At 37.4% G+C, this 21542-nt stretch overlaps 1 protein-coding gene across 3 annotated transcripts; it reads left to right on the top strand.

Annotated features, from left to right (window-relative positions):
* Positions 1-9390: 9390 nt before the first annotated feature.
* Positions 9391-21018, top strand: LOC133842378 (putative mediator of RNA polymerase II transcription subunit 26). 3 transcript variants are annotated; one of them, XM_062275441.1, is made up of 7 exons: positions 9391-9499; positions 11214-11673; positions 12344-12705; positions 14117-14189; positions 14275-15407; positions 17024-17705; positions 17821-21018. In XM_062275441.1, the coding sequence occupies exons 2-7, from the start codon at positions 11568-11570 to the stop codon at positions 17985-17987; spliced, it is 2523 nt and encodes an 840-aa protein (XP_062131425.1). In that variant the 5' UTR covers positions 9391-9499; positions 11214-11567; the 3' UTR covers positions 17988-21018. The 3 variants fall into 3 exon arrangements, with proteins under 3 accessions (XP_062131425.1, XP_062131427.1, XP_062131424.1); XM_062275443.1 differs by having other exon boundaries at positions 9391-9522; positions 17027-17705; XM_062275440.1 differs by having other exon boundaries at positions 9391-9522.
* The last annotated feature ends 524 nt before the right edge of the window (positions 21019-21542 follow it).

Here is a 21542-nt window from a genome sequence, read left to right as displayed (position 1 = left end):
GTTTTTCAGCTTGTAGCGCTATGTGTATAAGTATATAGTATTGAAGTTGCGTTGCGGTTAAAGCGGCCACAAGCCAGTTTAAGGGGTCTTAACGCATCATTTAAGCTGCTGACATCTGACCCAAGAGGCCAGGCATCCACAAGACTGGAGCAGGAGCAGAAGGGGGAGGAGGAGGATGTCCTGCCATAGAAGTTCCCTTAATTAAAGATTAAATGTGCTAAATTGTGCGGCCCTTTTGGCAGCATCAGACAAAACTTGGCTTTAATGCTTCTGCTGATTGTTGTTGTGGAGCAGCTGCTGCTCATGGCTGGTGGACAACAGTGCTACACATGCAGCCATCCAGTCAGCGAGCGTCCAATCCATCCATCAATCAATCAATTACGCTTAGAAGTGCGTCAGTACATAAGAGAGAATGGCAATAAAACGTGCCTCGAGTTCAGTTTTGTCAGCGAAATTTACGACCAACTTTTTCCTAACAACAATGAATTGATATTGAAATTGAAATGTAACGTTCCAATCTAGCCCCCAAACACTAATGGCTACAAAAATCTTTTGTGAACTTGTCGCGTTTAAAGGTTGCCTTCATTTTCTCCTCCCACTCTCCTCCGTTGACACACACAGTTTAGACACCATCTATAATTAAAATTGAGCTTTTAGTTCTATATTTTGCTTCATATTAAATGCGGCATGAAATTTAATCTCTACTGAAAATTTCATTGGGCACGATTGAAATAAATTTGATTTTTCTTTTTAGTTGTGCGTCAATTTTGTGCTTTTTGTTTACATTCTGTCATTGACTTTAGTTCATTTTCCCGAGTGTGCGTGTGTGTGTTTGTGTTTATTTGTATCTTTTGTGTAAATGCACGAGTAGTGGCTCATGTTTAATGAATTTTATACAATATTTACCATGTTTATTATTTACATTTTTCATTTATTTAACAGACACACGGATGGTGTCCTTTGTCGTACAAATTCCCCATGATTCCCTGCCGTAAGTTGCGCTAAGCTGCAAAACAATTATTTAACTGCAAAAGTGTTTCATGCTGTCAACTGGACATGGACAGCATATCCTGTCGGCAGTCCTCGGCAGTCCAAACAAAAGGAATACGAGTAAACATTTTAAATTGATATAAAAATGCAACATCGAGAGCGGAGGAGAAAACGTGAGGCTAAAACCAGATTCATTCAGCTTGTCAGGCGATTAAATTAGTTTCGTTTATTTGTTTAAAGTTTAACTTTAACTTAAAAGCATTCACTTCGAAAGTCGTTGCAAAAATTCGTCTGCCTAAAAGTATGCAACAGCAAGCGCAGCAAGTGTTTATTCCCTGGGCACCAAAAAAGTATGCTACACTTTTTTAGCAGACATTCGTAATATTAAATGCATATGAAATTAAACAACGCTTTCAACACGTTATTTATTTATCTTATTTTTTTTGCTGGATAGCTGCGAGTCGAGCACGCCTCTGCAGTGCTTTCGTACGGCGCTTAATCAGAGCAGCCACAGTTATTCCAGCAGCCACACTCGCTAAGAGCGAGTTGTCACAGTTGTGATGGCCACCACATCATTATGACGCTGCCACTGCGATACTCGTACTTAAATACAAACAGCCAACACTCTCACATACATAGAGTAGATATATTTTTATATATCCCCCACATAGTATACAGTAGTATCATGTGTTGTGGATAAAGTACTCGCTATAGCTCTCGCTCTCGTTCACGTTCTCGTTCTCATCTCGGAGTCGCAGTCGCAGTCGTTGTTTTTTTTTTCATGGCTGCGGCAACTGCTGTTGTTGACACAATTTCGCGATGTGATTTCGCGCTGTGATTTCTGCACTCGCATTTTATTTACGAGCTTGCAATTTATCGAAGTTTGCCTTGCCATATGCCGTGCATTTCTTTTATTTAAGCTGTTTGCACATGGCGAATGTCACAATTGCACATTGCAATCGTCGCACATTGCACATTCCAATTGCAACTGCAACTGCCACAGCCACAGCAACAGCCATTGTCAAAAGTTTAAACAAAAGCACGAACAAAAAAAGTGTCTTATACTATTTGCCGAGAATTTAATTGAATCAGCGAGTTGTTCATTAGCTGTCAAGCTGATCTGGATGCTGTGGCAGGCATATTCATTATTATGCCTGACGAATGCGTTGTATGCAATCACCATCAATTATTGCGTCTTGTGTTGCTCGCAATCAAAACAATTAATATACTACGCCCACATGGAAGGAAGCCACACGCGGCGTATACGCAATATAATGCGATAGTAGCTATTTATTGGGATTTCAATCGGACAATTTGCTAAATTATTAAACAACTGCAAAGTGTTGCTTTAATTATATATTAATCAATTTGCTGTCTGTCTGTCGGCAATTGTCAATTGTGCAATCGTTTTAATAATTTGCTGTCGAGAGCTTAACGCATTGTTCACTTTCATTTCGGCCAAGTATTGTGCCTGCACTTGGCCATAACTTCTACTTGAATTGAATTGCAGTTGTATCTGTGACATTTACACAGATTTATGCGCCATAAAACAAGGACTAGAGACTCCCACACACATTTGCTCAATGGCGCTGCCTTTTTTTTTATGGCTGCCAATAAAAAGCCCACAACAAGTAGCACATTTGTTTATTTCAGGTACTGCGCACACACACATACATATATTATATTATCCAGCTTTATGTATTTGCCAATAATTCTTGTTGCTGTTGTGGCTGTTGTTGTTGTTGCTGGTTGGGTCTCAGTGAGCATTGCGCATTTGGTTAATTTTAATGCAAACCCGTTAATGCAAAGTAAACACAGTTCGAAATCAAATCTAAATCCTCATTGTTTATCCAAGTTAATTGCGTACAGGTGGACCGCTAAATGTTTGCTTATTTGTTTATGGACCCCTTTCATTAAGAGGTCTGGGTTAAAAAAGGTTTCGCCCTTCGGTCATTTGACTCCAAGCTCCAAGCTCATTGTGTAGGTGGCATACCTGTGTGTGTGTGTTTGCCTGCTTGCTTGCTTGTGTAGGTTTTTATTATCCTGGCGACATTCTAATTATGCTCAATGCATATTTCATAAGCCCAGCCCTAAGAGTTTTAGCTCAAACGACAGCTAAGCCAAATTGGATACTCCACCCGGGGAGATATAAATATATATACCTATATACATATATATAGATGCTGGCAACTATCCATATACCGCAGCGGTGTATCTGAGAAGAGCTGCAACCGCAGGTGCGCTTACCGTGCACTTTAATAAACTTCTTCAAAGTGCACAAAGTAACGCATTGTCTTTGGCTAAACTCAAGCGAGGGTGGCTTGGCAAGTCGAACTTAATACTTATTCAATGTAATACTAAGTCAGCTTATTGGTAACAGAAAACTTTGAGAGTTCAAATCTCTAAAGAACATAAAACAGATCAAAAGATATGGCCCACAGACTTTTTTGATAAATTTACTTTTCTATCATACCAATCTTAGAATAATTCATATAAGTAAGCTACAATAAAGTAGACAATAAGTATAGTGAATTTATTCGTAAAATGAAAAATCTTTATTTATTCATCTAAATCAATTTCATCCCCTCCAAAGTAGTCTCTTCACGATAAAATACACATATGTCAACGGCTTTTCAATTCCTCGAATCGTGCAAAATAATAAATTTACGATTGATCTTTTATCTTCTTAATTTGCTCGAAACGCGTTCCTCGGAATGGTCAAAGGGAGCCAAATCAGGAGAATGCGGTAGTTGCTGAACGATATGCGTCGAATTTTTTACGAAATATACTCGAAGAACGAGTGAAGAAATTGAGCTTTTTCTTTGAAGGCTTTGTCCCACTTATAAACATTTTTCTACGATCACCAAAGGTGTTCCCCAACATCCTCAAAGTTTCCGCAGTTGAAATATCATTCCTTCTCTAATCAATTAAATCATACATTGTAAAAAACAAAATCGTAAATATATTATTGATAATGATGTCATATTTTTACCATCATTAACAGTCCTGCAGACTCAAGTAAAAAAACATCAAGAAACGTTAGGCCTGCGAAGCTTAAATTTAACTTTACTTCTTTATGTTTGCCACAGTAGTACAAATTCCATATTTCCACTACAGTGAATTAAAAGAGGAGCGATCATTTCAATAAAAAGCATTTGAATTTAATCCACCATTTTTAATTTCGTGCAGTTGCTGTGAAAAAAATTATTGTCTGCTTTTAGGAGCTACTTTAAGTCATACTTCAACAAAAATATACATAGTTTCTTTAAATTAAATTTGTATTCTTCCACGTAAAACTAATTAAAAATAAGATATTATTTAGTACATTAAATACAACAAAATAATACAAGATAATAATATAATACTCTATTTGGCAGAAGTAGAAATAATATAAATATGAAATTAAAAATTTTATTATGCACAAATATTATTTTTTTTAACACATTTAGTTTTACGTTTATTTAACTAATTTGCATAATGTTTCAGCACTTTTAAAGTCACCCACTTTGGTGGTAAATTGGAACTGCTAGCCGTGGGCTGATATGCCTGATATGACGGCGAATGCCACCGATGCCAATGTCTTAGACTGCTAGTTGGCCACTTGGCAGCTTGCTGGCTTTTATAATTGCCATGGCAACGTTGCCGTAGTTGTCGTCGTCGTCGTCGTCGTCGTCGTCGTCGTCGTCGTCGTCGTCGCCGTCGACTTGCAGCGCCAACTTGCAACGTACACTTGCAACTTTTTGCATTTCGTCTATAGTTACCAAACGCCGTTGTTATCAAATTGCTTTTAGTAATCTCTCATAGTTTCTTTCAAACTCTTTTTATGCTCGTACTTTTTTTTCGCCCCCTACCCATCTTATGGCAGGCACTTGGGTTCGTTTTCAACAGCGCGATCCTTAATTGCAGGTACTCGTGGGGGAAGTTTTTTCACTTTGCTCCTTTTGGCATTTTTTTGCAATTATTGTTGTATTCTTTTGCTTTGCAATTAAAATGGGCAAATGATTTGATTTCAGGTTTACGCTTTTAATGCACACTTTTCTTTTAATCACGCTCATTGTGGGTCATTTCAAGGCGGATGCGATGCGATGCGAAACTTGCAACAACACGATAAGAATGCCTTTTGTTCCAAATGAATGGAAACTTTGTTAAAGTTTTCCTTTTTAATTTTTTCTGTACAGCGATACGACTGGATTGCCAGTTGATACAACTTTCTAAATGTGTGTATAACAATTTTCTCTATGTGTTTGTGTATGTTGTAAGTTTGTTTGTCAACTTTTTGTTGGCAGCAGCCAGCAAGGCCAGTATAACTGAAACTTGCCACATTTTCAGCACTCCATTTATGCGCTTTTATCATCTCCAACACATTTTTGTGTGCAAGAGAATTTGCCGTAGTGTTTGTTTGTTGTTGTTTTTCAATTCAATGCCAAATAAATAAATAAACAAATTGCCTTTAAAATGGCATTAAGTTGGCAATGAAACCAAAAGAGAAAATCAAAATGCAATTGAAATGCAAACTGTAACGATTTATTGTGGTTTTTTCTTTTCCCTCTCCAAATAGCAGCAAACTAAGCCATGTTAATTAAATTAAATGCCGCTTTTGCGGTGAACTGACCAAAAAGTAAATTGGCCTAAAACTGTCCAAAATAAATGCAGCATGCAAAGTGTATTGTTTTGTTTTCGGTTTCGTTACGTTTCGCTTCACATTTCAACCATACAAATACAAATCTGGCATTAGCTCTTTCAATGCCATTGACAAGTGTCTCCTGCAATAGCAACAGAAACAACAGCTTGCCACAACGTTTGCTGTCCAATTTGCATAAAGTGAAAAGTGCTGCTGCACTGTGCACAATGGGGATTTTGACCTATTATTTTTATAAAATTAAGTAGCTTCAAAATCTGAAAAGGAGACATACAAAATTTGAAATTGTTAAAAATAATCTTTCTTAAGTTAGTATAAAAATGATTTTTACCAATCTCAACGTTTAGACCCCTTTAAAAAGTTCGATAAAATGCATATTTTATAGCTTGATCAATTATCTACCATATGCCATTTAAATAATTCAATTATATCGAAAGGAAAGGGATAAACATTCAGTTCAAATTTCAATGTTTTGCTTTTTCTTGTTAAAAATATATTCAATTAATGCCCTACAAAATTAACATCAACGATTGCAAGTGCTGTTGGTCTCTAACAGGTCACTTTAACAGTCGATTTGTTAAGACTGGACGTTAAGTTAACATTTCTGTTACGTAACTCAACACTTTGATCAATTTTTAATATGCTGTCATTAAAAGTTTTGAAATATGCATACTTGTGAAAAATTACTTGAAACAGGCCAAATTCCACATAGTGTACAGTGGGGCAAGTGTATGTTTGTATGTGTGTGCATTGTGTATTATGTCAAATATACGGGCACTCGTCTTTTACACATTTTAAATATTTACATACGGCATTTGCATTTACACAGGCCCTGAGCTTTGTGCTAGCTCTTGACCTAGCCCTCAAGAGGCTAAAGAAAAACTCACAGAGACAAAGGCTATCCTTTAGAATTTATAATTGTTATTTAATTTGCATAAACTTAAGACCTTCTTAACCCTTCAGTTGTCTTGGCTTAGGATAGCTCAAACACAAACACATGTCCGCAAGAATGAATCATTTTTATGGCATACACACACACACACCCACACACACACACACAGCTGAGCTTCTCTTGTTGGCTAATTTATAATTCTTTTGGGCAAGTTAAATTTTAATACAATATATTTTAATATTTATGGCATAACTTTGTGACATTTTGTTTAACGGTTCGCTCTTTCTCGCTTCTCTGCCTTAGCAAAAGGATTTGAATGCAAAATCATAATAAATACGATTATTATGCCTAATAAAATGAAACAAAGGCATTTGACAGTTTTATTAAATTTCGCCAGCCTCCTCGACTCGCCTTAGTCTCGACCACGTCGCAGTTATTCATAGCCCAAAAATGTACAAAATGTGTGTGTTTGAGCAGCGGCTGGGATTGCTTGCTTTAAAACAATTACTCAAGTGATTCGGCTTTTTTTTTATGCGGCTTCAGGCGACGGAAAATTTCATTCACAGAAGAACTCGTCAAGCTGCTGTCAATTTGTGGATTAAAGAGCAAAGAGAATGAATTTAAACGAATGAATTAATTCCAAATAATCTTTATAATAAAAGAGTTGCTTAAACTGCACAAAGTTTGAGCTAAGTCACTTAACAAAATTAAACGACTTTTTTAACTGTTCTTTTGCATGAAATAAAATTATAATTTATAAATATTCCTTTAAGTATATTGAAATAAATATTAGTTTTATATAATGAGAAACAAGAAGTAGAAGAATTAAGATTCGCAAAAGATTCGTGAACTTATTTAATTCATGACAGAGTATTGGCTCTTCTCTGGCTCTGTTAAGAATACAAATACTTAACAAAACAAACGAATTTTCTATTTAAATACTCAAGTAAAATAGTATAGACTTCTAATCAAATATAAATATCACATTCAGTCCATAGAAAATGCGATTAAAATCAGTTATAAGTATCATATTCATACCATGTGAAATGCGATAGAAATCTAATATCAAATAATCTTTTAAATAAAAGCGTTGCTTGATAGAAATAAATTTTTAATTTGCGGAGTGAAAAAATAATTTTAAAATTTATGAACACTCCTTTGAATATTTTATAAGAAATTAAGGATTTTTATAATGAAGTACAAGACTTAAGATTTGTAAAAGATTCGTGATAATATTTAAATTTATTTAAATTGTCAAAGACAATTACTTCTTTAGATGGGTTTAGAATTCAAACAGCTAACAAAATAAAAATCAAGTTTCTGATTATTAAATTTATGACAGAGTATTGATTCTTCTGCTGTTTTAAGAATTCAAATACTTAACAAATCAAGCAAAGTTTCTATACAGTTCTAATCAAATATTCATATCATATTCACTCCACTCAAATTGCTATAGAATTATAGTTATAATAAATATCATATTCATTCCATATGATAGAAATCAAGTGGAATTGCTATTTAAATGTAATCGCTTAGGCTATGTCAAAAAGCACTCTATTATCCATGGCAATAGTTTAAAACAGCTTTGGCAATTTATTTAATTGTCATTTTTCGGGACAATCTAGAATGTAGATGAATCCATAATTCAATTTATCATATGCAAAGTGAAATTGTTGTGATAAATTGTAAGCAAATATTTTATTGAAGCTAAATTATTATGGGCATAAAATATGCTCAACAAAATATGTCAAGCTGTTATGACTCATAATGCCACATAGATTGTGGTACTCTCATGTTGCTCTTCTAGTTGATACTCTGGCTGTTGTTGTTGTTGTTGCTGGAGCTGTCTGTGAGGCAATTGACATTTTTCAGATGTCAAGGCACATTGATTTCCGTTTAGTTGGCTGACTTTTTTGGGCGTATGACAGAGTGGGAAGAGAGAGAGAGAGAGAGAGACAGACCGGAAAGAGATCGATTTGGCATGGTGTTACACATTTATGACATATCTATGTCATATATCATACGGCATCTACGTCGCATAGAATATGCGTACACATGTGTGCCAACTGTTGCGTACAAAGAGCAGACTCGAGCAGAGCATAAATTTATTTGTAATACTTGCTTGGCATTTTGGGGCAGCATGACAGCGAGACACTTGATGAATATGAAAATGATTGTTACGAGCATTTTATGTAAATGCAAGCACATGAAATTTATAAAAGAAATTAGCAGCTCGAAAAAGAATACACAATGCCGGCTCTGGGAATGAAAGAGGGAATGGAGACGAGAGGCGAGCCAACTGAACTGTTGACAGTTATCCTGACACAAACACGCATTGTCATGTCTAACAAGCGTCAGCCTCAGCCTCAGTCTCAGTCTCAGACTCTTTGCCTGCCTGTCAGTCAGTCGCTGTCAAAGTTATGTGTGTGCCAGCAAAAGACGCACACACACATAGGACATGCTTTTACTCCTAGTGGAAATTTAGTACTTAATGTGTGTGACGACACATGGCTGCGAGGCTCGCCGATAGATACAACGAAAAAGCCGCAAAAAAGCGCAGAGTATTCAGTTGCACTAAACTCAAAACTGCATCAATTTAATGCAATTTGCATGTCGCTAAAGCACATACAAAAACAAGCACCAACTGCTGTTAGGAGTCTCTTAACAGTATGTTAACTAACATTCGCTCATTCGAGCTGTGTTTAGCGCACAGCAAACTCATTCATAAAAAGCAGCAACGAGAGAGCAACAGCAACAGAGAGAGATTCCACAATTGTGAGAGAGAGAGTTTTGGATGCTGTTGCCGTGTTGCTTTCTGGCCAGAATATAAATACGCAGTGCACAGCATCAAGCGGCAACAGTGGGCAACGTAACATTGAGCGTTGTGTGACGTCTCTGGCTAAAATCAGTTATTACGTAGCCGCCGCGTGTGTGGCAACAGCAGACAGACAGGCAGACACAACAAGCGCAGTCTAGCGGTCTGTCAACGTGATTTTACAGAGTGCGTTTTTTGTCGTGAATTTGATATTAACATATATCATATATATGTGTGATCGGCAGTGCATTTTTAATTAACAACAAATTGAATTTTGTAATTAACATGAAGATTTAAATGAATTGCAATGCAAAAAAATGTGAATGTGTGTCGAGTATGCATTGCCATTTAAAGCGGAAATTGTGACAAATTAAAAGTGAATCAAGTATTGCGCATACGCCACCGAAGTGGAGTTATGTCTGGCAATCTAACTAAAAGTTATAGCACTTGCTTCACACTCGCCTCGCTTTGTTTCCACACGCGACAGTCGAGTGCCTGAGTGTGTGTGTGCAACTGTCTGAGTGTGTGTGTGAATATGAATGTGTGTCTGGGCATTGCGCTAATTTCTCACACTTCAAACGTCTGGCAATGAATTTCCGTTTTGCCTTTTACGGGATGCTTTCACTTCGCTCACGTTCTGATTTCCTGCTTTTTGCTATTTTTGCTTTTGCTTCTCTTACATTATATTTTTCTGTGCTTTTCGCTTTGGCTTTTTACTTCCGCATGCCGCTGGCGAATTGTTTAGCTCAAGTGTTTTGTGTTTGCCTCTGTCCTTTTATCACCTGCCTCTCACTCTTCATCCCACTCGCTCTGTCGTTTTGTAGTTCTGTCCGCCTTTCATGCCATAAATTAAGCACTCTGACAGTGCATTTACCTTCGCATTGTTTGCCGATAAACACTTTATGCGAATTTGAGCTCTGCATTAGCGCTCCAGATTCAGCTTGGTTGCTGCTTCTCTGACTCTGACTCCGACTCCGACTCCGACTCCCATTCTGGCAATCCATTCTTCGTTACGCTTTGATAGCTTTTCATACCCTGGAGTGACATAAATGAGCTGAAAGTTAAACGAGACTCGAAAGAGAAATGTGCATGGAATGATTTAAGACTGGGGCTGTTTAAGATTCGTAACTCGAATGCCTTAATCAAATACGAACAACAGTTGCAGATAACTAATCACTGAGCATAGGTGCAGAAATGGGTAATTTAAGTAAAGTACATAAATTATTTGGCATTATTATTGCAGCAGTAATTTGTATGCCAAAGCCGATGATACGCCATCGAGAATAGAAAGAGAGTGAGCGTGGAGACTTAGGATCGTAATCGCAATCGCAGTGTTATTCAACGTTTTGCTTGAGGGCAAACACTTGAAAGGAACCAAAAGACGATTGCTTCTGATTAGTTAATGGCGTTTATTTCATTTCAAATTGTTTGCCACACTCTGTCGAATGGCAACTGGCAACTTCTGCTCGAGTTACGTAAGGCACGTAGCGTGAAGGCGAGAAAACACTTGTTGGTGTGTTGGTTGGGAGCGAGGAGGCTTAAGAGGAAGGTTTAGTTGGTTTTAGTTGGGGTTCGCCTGGGCACGTAGCGAAGAGGGCAAATCACAGTTGGTGCTATTACCAACTTTGCCACGAATGAATTGAATACAAGCAAGCGCAATGCTGGATGTGAGAATGTGGCCAAGATAATTGAGGATTAAAGCCAACAACAGTGCTTATTCAAAACTGTTGCCTACTTATGCGGGCAGCGGAAATAGCCTCAAGTTCAAAAAGTGTTGCCTACTTTACGGGTAATTGCGAAGAGACGCAATTTAAAAAGCGCGTTTGGCGTGTGCGAAAAGTGTGTGAAACGTTAAAAATAACAACGAAATCTTACAGCCAACAAACAACTGCAACACTTGTCGCTTAAAATAAACAACGAGTGCGACAACAGCGACAACTGTAACCTGTGTTTTGTGAGTGAACGAAGCGAAGTGAACTAAGCGAAGCGAAGGTTGCGTGTTTGTTTTGTGAAGAATGTGCGACTAAGTGCATAAAATCCACGAACAGCCAAGATAAGAGAAACACACAAAACGAGAAAGGAGAAACGGTAACGGGAAACCGAAAAGAAAAGCGTACGGAACAGAAGAAGAAACGTTAAAGCAAACGTCAAATTCCAGCGGGATTTATTAGCGAGCGAGTGGAGCGAAGTCACGGAGGTGGGGGACGAGGTGAAGGCGGGAGGCAGCAGCCATGACAAGCATCAATTGCGTGTGGTTTTGTTTGCTGCTCTGCCACAGCTGCAACATATTTGGATTACTACGTTTCGAGCAACAACAACAATACCAACTCGTAGAGGGTGAGTTTAAAGAGTTTCTTCTGTTGTTTTTTTTACTCGAATTCACCGTCAGTTATTTTATAGCCTGGCTGTACTTGCAAATGAAATCTGTGTCAAAAAAAAGAAAGAATAAATAAAAAGCGTTTTATGCGTATGTATTTTATATTTTTCCATTTGCGATTTGCCATTCAACGTTTTATGTCATAATGAGCGCAGCCTTTTGATTTAATGACAAATGCCTTGAGCAACCATAAAACACACTCACACACACACACTCACAACACTCACTCACTCACTCTCTCTGTGTGTGCGTTGTGTTTTATGCGCGCTTTTGATTTATTTCCAAGTGCTTTTCATTTTTTATGGTAATTTATCACAGCACAGTTTATGGCCAACACGTTGCATATCGCCAAAGGTGGCAACAGCCTGCTGATTGCAGCTTAGCCCCCAATAATGCGCCACAAAATGGTTTTAGACCAAGTTAGTAAACCTTTAAACAACAAAAGGAGCAAGCACGCCACTTGAATGCTTAATGCCAACACACAAAACGAAATAAAGAAAAAAAAACAAGAAATGCCAAAAGCCAACTCAACAAACGGCTTATTACGCTCTTTTTGCTTTCTTCTGCAACCGTTCTCTTTCCCCCCACCCGATCCCTCTCCCACTCGGTTTATGCTGTCCCAAAACATAGCTTTGCCCTTTGAGTACTTTGAGGAGCACGATGATGACTTTAACTACGACCTGGACGAGGCGCAATCACAAGCCAAATACGATGCACGTCTGCTGTCCGAACAAATGCTGAGCGACGCTGAGCTCCAGCAAAGAGCAGACATCAGCTACAACTCCAACTTGAACGCCAACTCCAACTCGAAAGTCAACGTTGACGCCAACACTAACTTGAATGGCAACTCTGGCCTGCAGCCGGCAGAGAACAGAGGCGAGCAGACGGCAGCTGGTTTCGTTGACTCGTCCGCAGCTGAGGATGACTTGGAGCCGCATAGTCGAGCTGCGGCTTGCTTTACAAATGGCCACAAGTACACACACGGACAGAAGGTAAGCGCATCACTGTGTGTGTGTATCTCTATCTTTTTACCCTTTATTTGCCATTTGCTACACCTGCGTGTTTTGTTAGCTTTGCGAATATTCATATGCGGTTGGGGTTTGCTTTTCAGTTTTCAGCTGCGTCTTCTTGCTCGTATGCATTTCACATGACTCCAGTCAGCACTGGTTTTTACTGTTATATTTATAGCTGCATTAGTTTATATCAACCGCTGGCTAGATTTTTACTGCATATATCTTTTTGATAACCAACTCAAGTGGATTTTTTTAAGTCTTATCTCAGCTTAGTTTTTACAACTTTAAGCTAATTTCATGAAGTTAAAAGTGCTGCATTTGTCGAGTAATGGAAATTATAAATTAGTGAATTGTTAGGACGGATGTTCAAGAGTATTTTAATGAGAATTAAGACGTTTTATATCTTAATGGATTAATAATGGCACAAGTGCTTAGCGTATTTGCACAATTTAAAGTTGTATTTGGAAAAATTAAGTGAATTTATTATGGCTGGATTATTATAATGCTTCATCTCTTCTTTAAAGAAACTTATAAATTATTAACAAAAAAATGACAGATAATTATAAGGCGCTAACTTTTCTTTTAGGTAAATATTCAATTATTAATAGATTCTATCTTTTTATCTGTCGATAGGTAAAGTTGGCTACAGCTTCATACAAAATAGGTTTTTTGAAATAAAAAAAGTGCTGACAGAATATTTTTGTCACTTGTTTTATGCTTCCTGAAATATCTTGTACTCTCTTTGAGCTTTCAGTCTTTTTCATAGTGAGCAAACTAGTGAATGAATTGACATCCACTGCATTTTATATTAAAACGTGTTTTTATTGATACCAAATCAAGAGTGAATTTGAAGACAGTTGCTGTAGCTTTGTATTGAACTCCACTTTGATTGAAGCAGAGTGTATTTATTTACAAGCAGAGTTGAGCAGAAAACAGTTGATACTTTGCTTTTAAATTAATGGGTTTTTGGCTTAAAGAGATTTTGCAGCAGATATCGCTGTGTGTGGTTGACTATCTATCTCACAACACAGAGCTATAGATACACAATTGTAAACCATAGTCAGAGACATGTGTTACCGCATTCATTTCAAAGCATTTCGACTCTTTTTTTTTTGTTTGGTTACCCCCCACAAAAAGAAAGAAGAGTCACAAAAAAAATACAAACATATACATATAGTCGAAAATATATTTGAAAGTGCACAAACAACGTGACATTACACAAGCCATGTTTGAATATCCTTTTTGGCTCGTTTTTTGCGAGATTTGCTTAACCCATGTTTTGGTTGTTATTTTTGCTGTTTTCTCTTTTTTTCTCTCATGCATCTCTTTTCCTCTCTTTCTTCCCCATTCTCTCGCCCTCTCTCTCTCTCTCTGTTTCTTTTTGTGGCAGGTTCCGCGTTTGGATGCCTGTGAGGTTTGCCTATGCATGGATGGTGAAATCTTTTGCTGGTGGGAGAAATGCGGTTAGTTTTGAATTGAGTTTTATGAGTTAATGCACGAAACAGTGCCACATGAAAGTTTTCTCTCCCCATCCCTCTCCATTTGCAGATAAGACGAATGTAAATAGCGCCCCAACGGGAGATGCTGGCGGAGGAGGCGAAGGAGACTATTCAGATCCATATCGGCATGAGACCACAACGCGAAAATCAACAAAACTGCATAAAGCGGAGCGCAAAGTTGGCAAGCGGCACAAGCATCACAAGAATCAAAAGAATTTTAATGACTATGAAGTTTACCATAGTCGACAGCAGCAGCAGCAGCAGCAACAGCAACAGCAACAGGAGCAGGCGAAGGATTATAAAAAGCCAGACATAAAGCAACAAAAACAAAAGAGCAGCACCATCAACAGCAGCAGCAGCAGTAACTACAATATAATCAAGCAACATCAACACGAACAGCAGCCAAAGTTGGCAACGTCAACGTCCCAACAACAGCAGCAACAAAAACAGCAGCAGCCAAAGTCGCAGCCACAACTTCATGTGGCAACTGCAGCAGCTGTTAATCAGGCAGCAAAGGAAACGCATTATCAGCACCAATTGCCAGCGCCTCAACAACACGAGCAACACGAGCAGCAGCAGCAGCAGCAGACACACCAGCAACATGAGCATGAACAGCAGCAACATTTGCACGCCCATCAGCCGCATTCGTCCAGCAAGATTTTAAATTTCCCCGAAAACTTGCCGGCACTGCTTTACTATGACTACAAGACCGAAGAGCATGAGCATCATCAGCATCAGCATCATCAGCAGCACTTGCTGCATGAAAAGCAGCGACAGCAGCAGCAACTGCAACAGCAAAAACAGCAACTGAAACGGCAACAACAGCAGCAACTGCAAAAGGCGAACCGAGACGTTGAACTCGCCACTGACTTGGGCAGTGATAAAAACTTTGATGAGGCGGAAACCGACAGCGATATTTTGCCCGAACCACCAACCAAACGACCCACAAAGCCAACAGCAACAACAACAACTGCGTTGACAACTGGCAGCAGCAACATCGACAACAATAGCAATGGCAACAGCAACAGCAACAGCAGCAATGACAGCAGCAATAGCAATAGCAGGGCGACAACAATAGCTGTGGCAACAACAATTGAAATGATGACAACGCCGCGTAGCGAACATGCTGTCACTGTTCTGGCCATGGCCAATACAAATACAAATACAAATACAAATACAAATGTGAGTACCATGCTTAAACGAGCCAACCAACTGCAAATTTTCACTTTGCTGGCTGCAGTTTGGTGTCAAGTGCCTGCTGCTATTTAATTTCCAAGAATGCCCTTCTTAAGTTACAGCACAAAATTTCAAGCTAACTACTAAACTTATCTTTCTTCTTTAGAGTAGCTTTACACAAATTTTATGAATTTCTTGCGATATAGTTATTTAATTTGAAGACTTTATTTAGACAGATTTTCTAAGAAACTCAGCTGCATTTAAAATGGCTCACGAATTTATTATTAAATATTTGTAGCCTGTATAATTACATGCAAAATAATGAGTTATTTTGGATAGTTTTATTGGCAGGTTTAAAGTCAGCTAAAATTTTCATTCTTAAATTGAAAATTTTCTTCTTTAAAATTGCAGTATATATCTTCTATGTTTAATAATCTAAGTATATTTAGTTTCTCAAGAATAGTTGTTGTTCGGTCTAACTCTGTCCAAATCTTTTTTTTTTCCCCGATGTTTAACATAATTATCTCTGTCATTCCCAAGAGTTCCTTGAGGCACTTCTCAATTAATTTATGTTATCTGAAAAACGAAAGCTTTTTAAGTTATTTGATTTATAGTTATCAATTGGCAATAATCAAACATCATCATCATTATATCATCATTATATGTTTATGGCCAACTGAGAAATCTAATTTAATTGTTGCCTTTCGCTTTTTAGATAATACTCTGAAAATATTTGAGCTTGTAGCTATACGAATTTATGTACATAACTTATAGTTTATCGTATCGTTAATCGATGCGCTTTGTTAAAAGCCAGTTGAATCTGGAACTCCCGAACGAAAGCAACAAGACGTAAATTTTCGCTATAATTAATTATTCACTTATGAATTTATTCTATCGAGTCTGAAAGACTGGGGCTGTTATATAATTGTAAATATTAGTTAAAGTCTTTATTATATATATAATAAATGTCATTTTCTGTGCGTCGTAAAGAAGTCTCCGTCAATATTCCATTAAAATTAACTTTTATATTATAACTTGTTAAAATAAAAAGAACTTTTTTACCATTACTTTTTACACTGAAAACTAAGTCTATTAAATTTTGTAAAAAACTAAAGATATTTTCATTGGCCTTCCGTTTCACATATGCATGCTTAAGATTTATTAGAGCAGCCTCCATCAGGCCACAAAACTGCAATTGACAATTAACTCTTACCAATAAAAACTTTAACAGAAGTTTCATCACTAAAATTCTTGTGGAGACTGCAAAAGTATTCACGCTTTACGCAGACCAAAATTAATCATGCCTTCGCTTTAAGTATCGTCCAGTTTATGGAGACCTGCTGCGGCGTAATTTGTAGTCCATTGCTTTTTGCAATTGAATTTTTCATGCACGACTTGCTTTATTATTTATTTCATTTTAATGCTTATGAAAGATGCCGCAATTGGAAAAAGAGACCAACTGGGGCAAAAAAAAGAACGAAAACTGGGCAAGTTTATGAAGAATATTTAGTAGCCATTAGTGCGGGCTAAGTAAAAGTTGAAAACGGTAACTGGTGAGGGGTGTGAAGAGAGTTGTGTGGGTAACCATTAAATTGCGTATACGTATTTACTTGCCGTTGCAGCAGCAACAGCATCGTGTTGAGGAAATTGAGGACACTGACGATGCATTTCATCGGTGGCTGACATCGACGGAACTGAATGTTGACAGTACAAACACGCTTGACGATAACTTGCCAGCAGTTGTTGTTGAGCAGGAAACGCCAGCATCAACAATAATCGATGATGTTGGCGTTAACAGCAGCAGCAGCAGCATCAGCAGCAGCAACAGCAACGGAGGGAGCAATAGAATTGCTGTCAATCCGAAAGACAATGGCAACAGGCACGGCAACAACATAGCTGACAATGCGGATGCTGTGTTCTTTCGTAGCTCCTACAATGATTACAGCAGTGAATTCAATGGCAGCGTTGTCAATATTGACATTACACTAACTGCAGTCGATGTGCATCCACAACGGCCACATCAGCAGCAACAGCAGCAGCCGAAAGCTGCTGCCATCGGGCAAACGGATTTAATTGCAAATGACAACCAAACGTCAGACGTTCACGCTGCTGAAAGACAACCAACAATGGAGCCAGCAACAGCAGCAGCAGCAGCAACTACAACAACACTGTTGCCGCATGTGGCCATCAGCAGCAGCAGCAGCAGCTCTGGCAGCAGCAATCAGCACAGCGTGCCGCCCTACACGTTGACAACGATTATAACAACAAAGCCATTGGCAACGGGGCGTATGTGCAATGTGTTGGGTAAGTTGGCAAGTCAACAACCCACACGCTAACGACAACAAACTCTAACGACTCGCACTCCAATTCCTTTCGCTCTCTTTCTCTGTATCTTGCTCTCTCCCTCTTATTATGGCAGGCAAATTGTATAAAATTGGAGAAATTCTACCGCAGGACACCGGGAACTGTTTGCAATGCATTTGCACCGATGCCGTGACACCTGATGAGCTGCCCAGCGTCACCTGCAGTCCGCATAACTGTCCGCCGCTCGTTCTGCCCGATCTGTTTGATGCCACCGGTTACTGAGGCTACGGGTTTGTGCTGTAAGTTGCATCCATTGGCGCAAGAAATAATTCGAAAAGCGAAATAAAAATTACACACGAAAGAAAAACAGAAAATGCATAACGAAAATTAAATGGAAAATATGTATGTAGAGTATATATATTTAATTGAATTTTAATTGGACTTGAATAATTGTGGGCATACATTAAACTGTTCAACTGCAGCAAACACAACTCGCATGGAACTAATTAAACAAAAATACACAAGAACACACACACACTCACACACAAACACAGAGACGAAGAACTCAAACGCTCAACTAACTCAGCAGTCGCTACATAAATTTATGGATTTCAATGTAAAGCCCTCCCTGTATCATGAGTGCTATTTCACACTCACTAAAACAAATACTTACAAACCTATCAACAGTAGATACTCACACACACACACACTCATAAGCACACATGGTCAGCCATACACAGATGGATTTGTGTGCGTGTGTGCAGAAGTGGAACAGAGAGCAATTTGCTGAGAGCAAATTCTAGTTTTTAAGCTGAATGTTTATGCATTTTACAACAAAAGAAAAGGAAACACACAAAAACAAAATAATATTCATTCATCGGCAAGCCGATGATTTAATGCCCTTGCAGAAAATAGTAAATGTATTCTAACTAAAAAACTTACATTTATGTTAGAATTTCAGTTAATAAAATTCTAAAGAATTTACTAACTAATTTAATGACAGTGAGCAGTAAAAAGGATAAGATGAGTCTCTAACGAATTTATGAATTGTAAAATGTAAAAAAATATTGAAGAAGAGTATTAGTCTCTAAAGAAATTACTTACTAATTTAACATCTCAGTTTAAAATTACAATTTAGTAACTCAATTTAAATAAGTAACTAAATTATTAATGTGAAAGTATGAAAGGAAAGCATGAGGTCTCAATATTTTACTTACTAATTTAAGTTGAGTTATTCATATTAGTAAGTAAATATTTTAGGGACTAACACTCTCCTTCAATACTTTTTACATTAATTCCTGGAATAAATTCTTTAGAGTTTCTCTTTCTCATTCAATACTTTTCACTGAATAAGTTTATTTTCTGTCGGGGCATTTTCAGTGCGTAATTGAAAGTCAACCCTATCCCATTTCCCACTCGAGTCTACATGCAATAAGTGAAGAAAATAAATGTATACACGATTAGAAATTTTAAAGAATTTATAGATGTACTTAAAAGCCCACACATAAATATACCTACCATACATACTATACAAACAGACATAAAACATAAAAATATATTGAAACTCAAAAATAGGTTAGACAATTTTGAGTTGATCAGCTGGAAACACTTGAAACTTGAAATCGAAAAAATGTTAGTTAAGTAAACTAAATCCATAAACGTAAAAAACTGAACAATGACAAATAATGTATTATTGTATGTATGTATAATCATTTGCAAAACTAGTTTAAGATAACAATTGATTCACTTCGTTCATGCAAAACTCTTTTAGCAAACTCTTCTAAGTTGATCGCTTCTTCTAGGCATTTTTAAAAGATACGTAATAATTTAACAAGTATTGTATATGGATAGTTGTATCGGTTTTTTTATTATTAGAAGAAAGGCACCATATCCTCTAGTTCTACGAATAAATACCAAAATCTTAAATGTATAATGCCATTTAAATCTAGTCATTAACAATCATTTATTCAACTAAGTTCGAAATGAAACATTATTTTCACATTATATATTAAACCACTTTTAGGCGTGATAACGATTTATTCAGAAAAAAATGAAGTAATTTAAGCATAAATCATAAAAAATAAATCATACTTGAAAAGTAGACACAATTATTGATATTAGATAAAGATGAACGAATAGGAACTCGAAATTTTATATCAAAAGTGCTGTCGCAAGAGTAAAAGCATTAACTTTAAAACTTATTTCAACAAATCGAATTCTGTCGAAATATATGAAATGAAAACAAAAGAAGAAAATCAAAATAAAGGCGTGTATATTTATAAATACAAAAAAACATTTATGTACTGAAACAAAACTAATAGCGAAGAGCTGGCTTCGGCAAGTCGAAGATTTAATACCCTTGTGACATAGAAAGTTAATCAGTTGAAGAAGAGGCTTTCACATCGATTTTCTTCAAATTGAAATTGGTGTTAATTGATGCAGATATTGTAATCGCATCAATATTTGGACTGCCAATTTGCCAGGGTATTAAGTTCACAAGGCAAATCAAGCATTCAAATAGAGAGAGATGCATAAAACGAGAGAACAACAACAACTAAAAACAAATTGAAATCGTGTAATCGTAATCCGTATTTAAAAATGTATACAAAATAAATATTTACGAATATATCGTATTGTACTTGTACTTGTATGTGTAAAGTAAATGTAACTGCAAATCTCTTAACTAATCTATTTACATATATGCATATTTACAGGACTCAGTAAAACACAGACACACACACACACAGACACAGACCCAGACACACTGACACAAATCTTACATCTATGTGTAAAATGGATTTTGTGTTCCGAAAACAACAAATCAAATTGACATGAATAAACCAAAACATATGATAAATGAGGCTGAAACTTTGTCAATTTTAGTTGTCCAGATGGGAGATTTGATGGGACAGAATATGGTATTAAGGTAAGTCGTTGTAAGTTGTACATTTTCATTGAATTTATTATTACGTTTGCCATTTGGGGACTGAATACCTGAAAACATATCGAAACTATTTCTGACTACAACTACAACAGATCGCTTTCGCTGTCCGACTCAAAGCCAGAGTCATCAGTCTCCGAGGCTAATCTTCTGTTACCTGGCAATAGGCGAGGATCTATCTCTTGTTGTTGTTGCAGCTGTTCTGGTTGTAGTTGTTGCAATTGCTGTCTGTATCCATCGATGACTCGCTGTCGCCGCCAGTCTTGCATTATGATTTCAACTCGTCGATTCAGCGGTCGTCGATTGTATCTGGCCGTCAATTGATTATCACCACCACCATCCATTGGAACCGTCAATTTTTATGTTTTGCTTGGATTTGCTCAAAAATGTATAATTTCAGAATTGTTACAAAATGTGATTGAAACACAATTCGGATTGCTACGAGGTAATAACAAAAGTCAGAGCCGGAAATGAGCAGCGCATAGCGATTGTCGATTGGCTGTTAATATGATTTAATAAAGCATAAATCGACATGTGTTCAGAAGGAGGGGGAGGCAGAAAAGCAGCATTTGCCACTCGTAAAATGTGTTGCCAATTCATATGCACAAGCTTTATTAGATTTTTTGACCACATCGCAATCAACGCGCTGCCAGCAACCACAAAGCACTTAACTCGCTGTATGCGTGTGTTGGTGTGTGCATGTGTGTGTATGTGTGTGTATGTGCCAAACACGCTCCACATGCATATGTATATTTGTGTGTGTTGCTGTGTGCTCGGAAACGGAAGTGAGGCAAAGCCTGTGAAATGTACTGCCTGGTTGACTGACCGCATGAAGCCATAAAAGCAAGCTCGAAGCCCAATCCTGATGCTGCTGCTGCTTCTGCTGATGCCCAACC

This window comes from Drosophila sulfurigaster, chromosome 3, assembly GCF_023558435.1.
Source record: "Drosophila sulfurigaster albostrigata strain 15112-1811.04 chromosome 3, ASM2355843v2, whole genome shotgun sequence".
Lineage (NCBI taxonomy): Eukaryota > Metazoa > Arthropoda > Insecta > Diptera > Drosophilidae > Drosophila > Drosophila sulfurigaster.
Note: the sequence above shows the minus strand (reverse complement) of the source record. Positions and strands in the feature narration are given on the sequence as shown.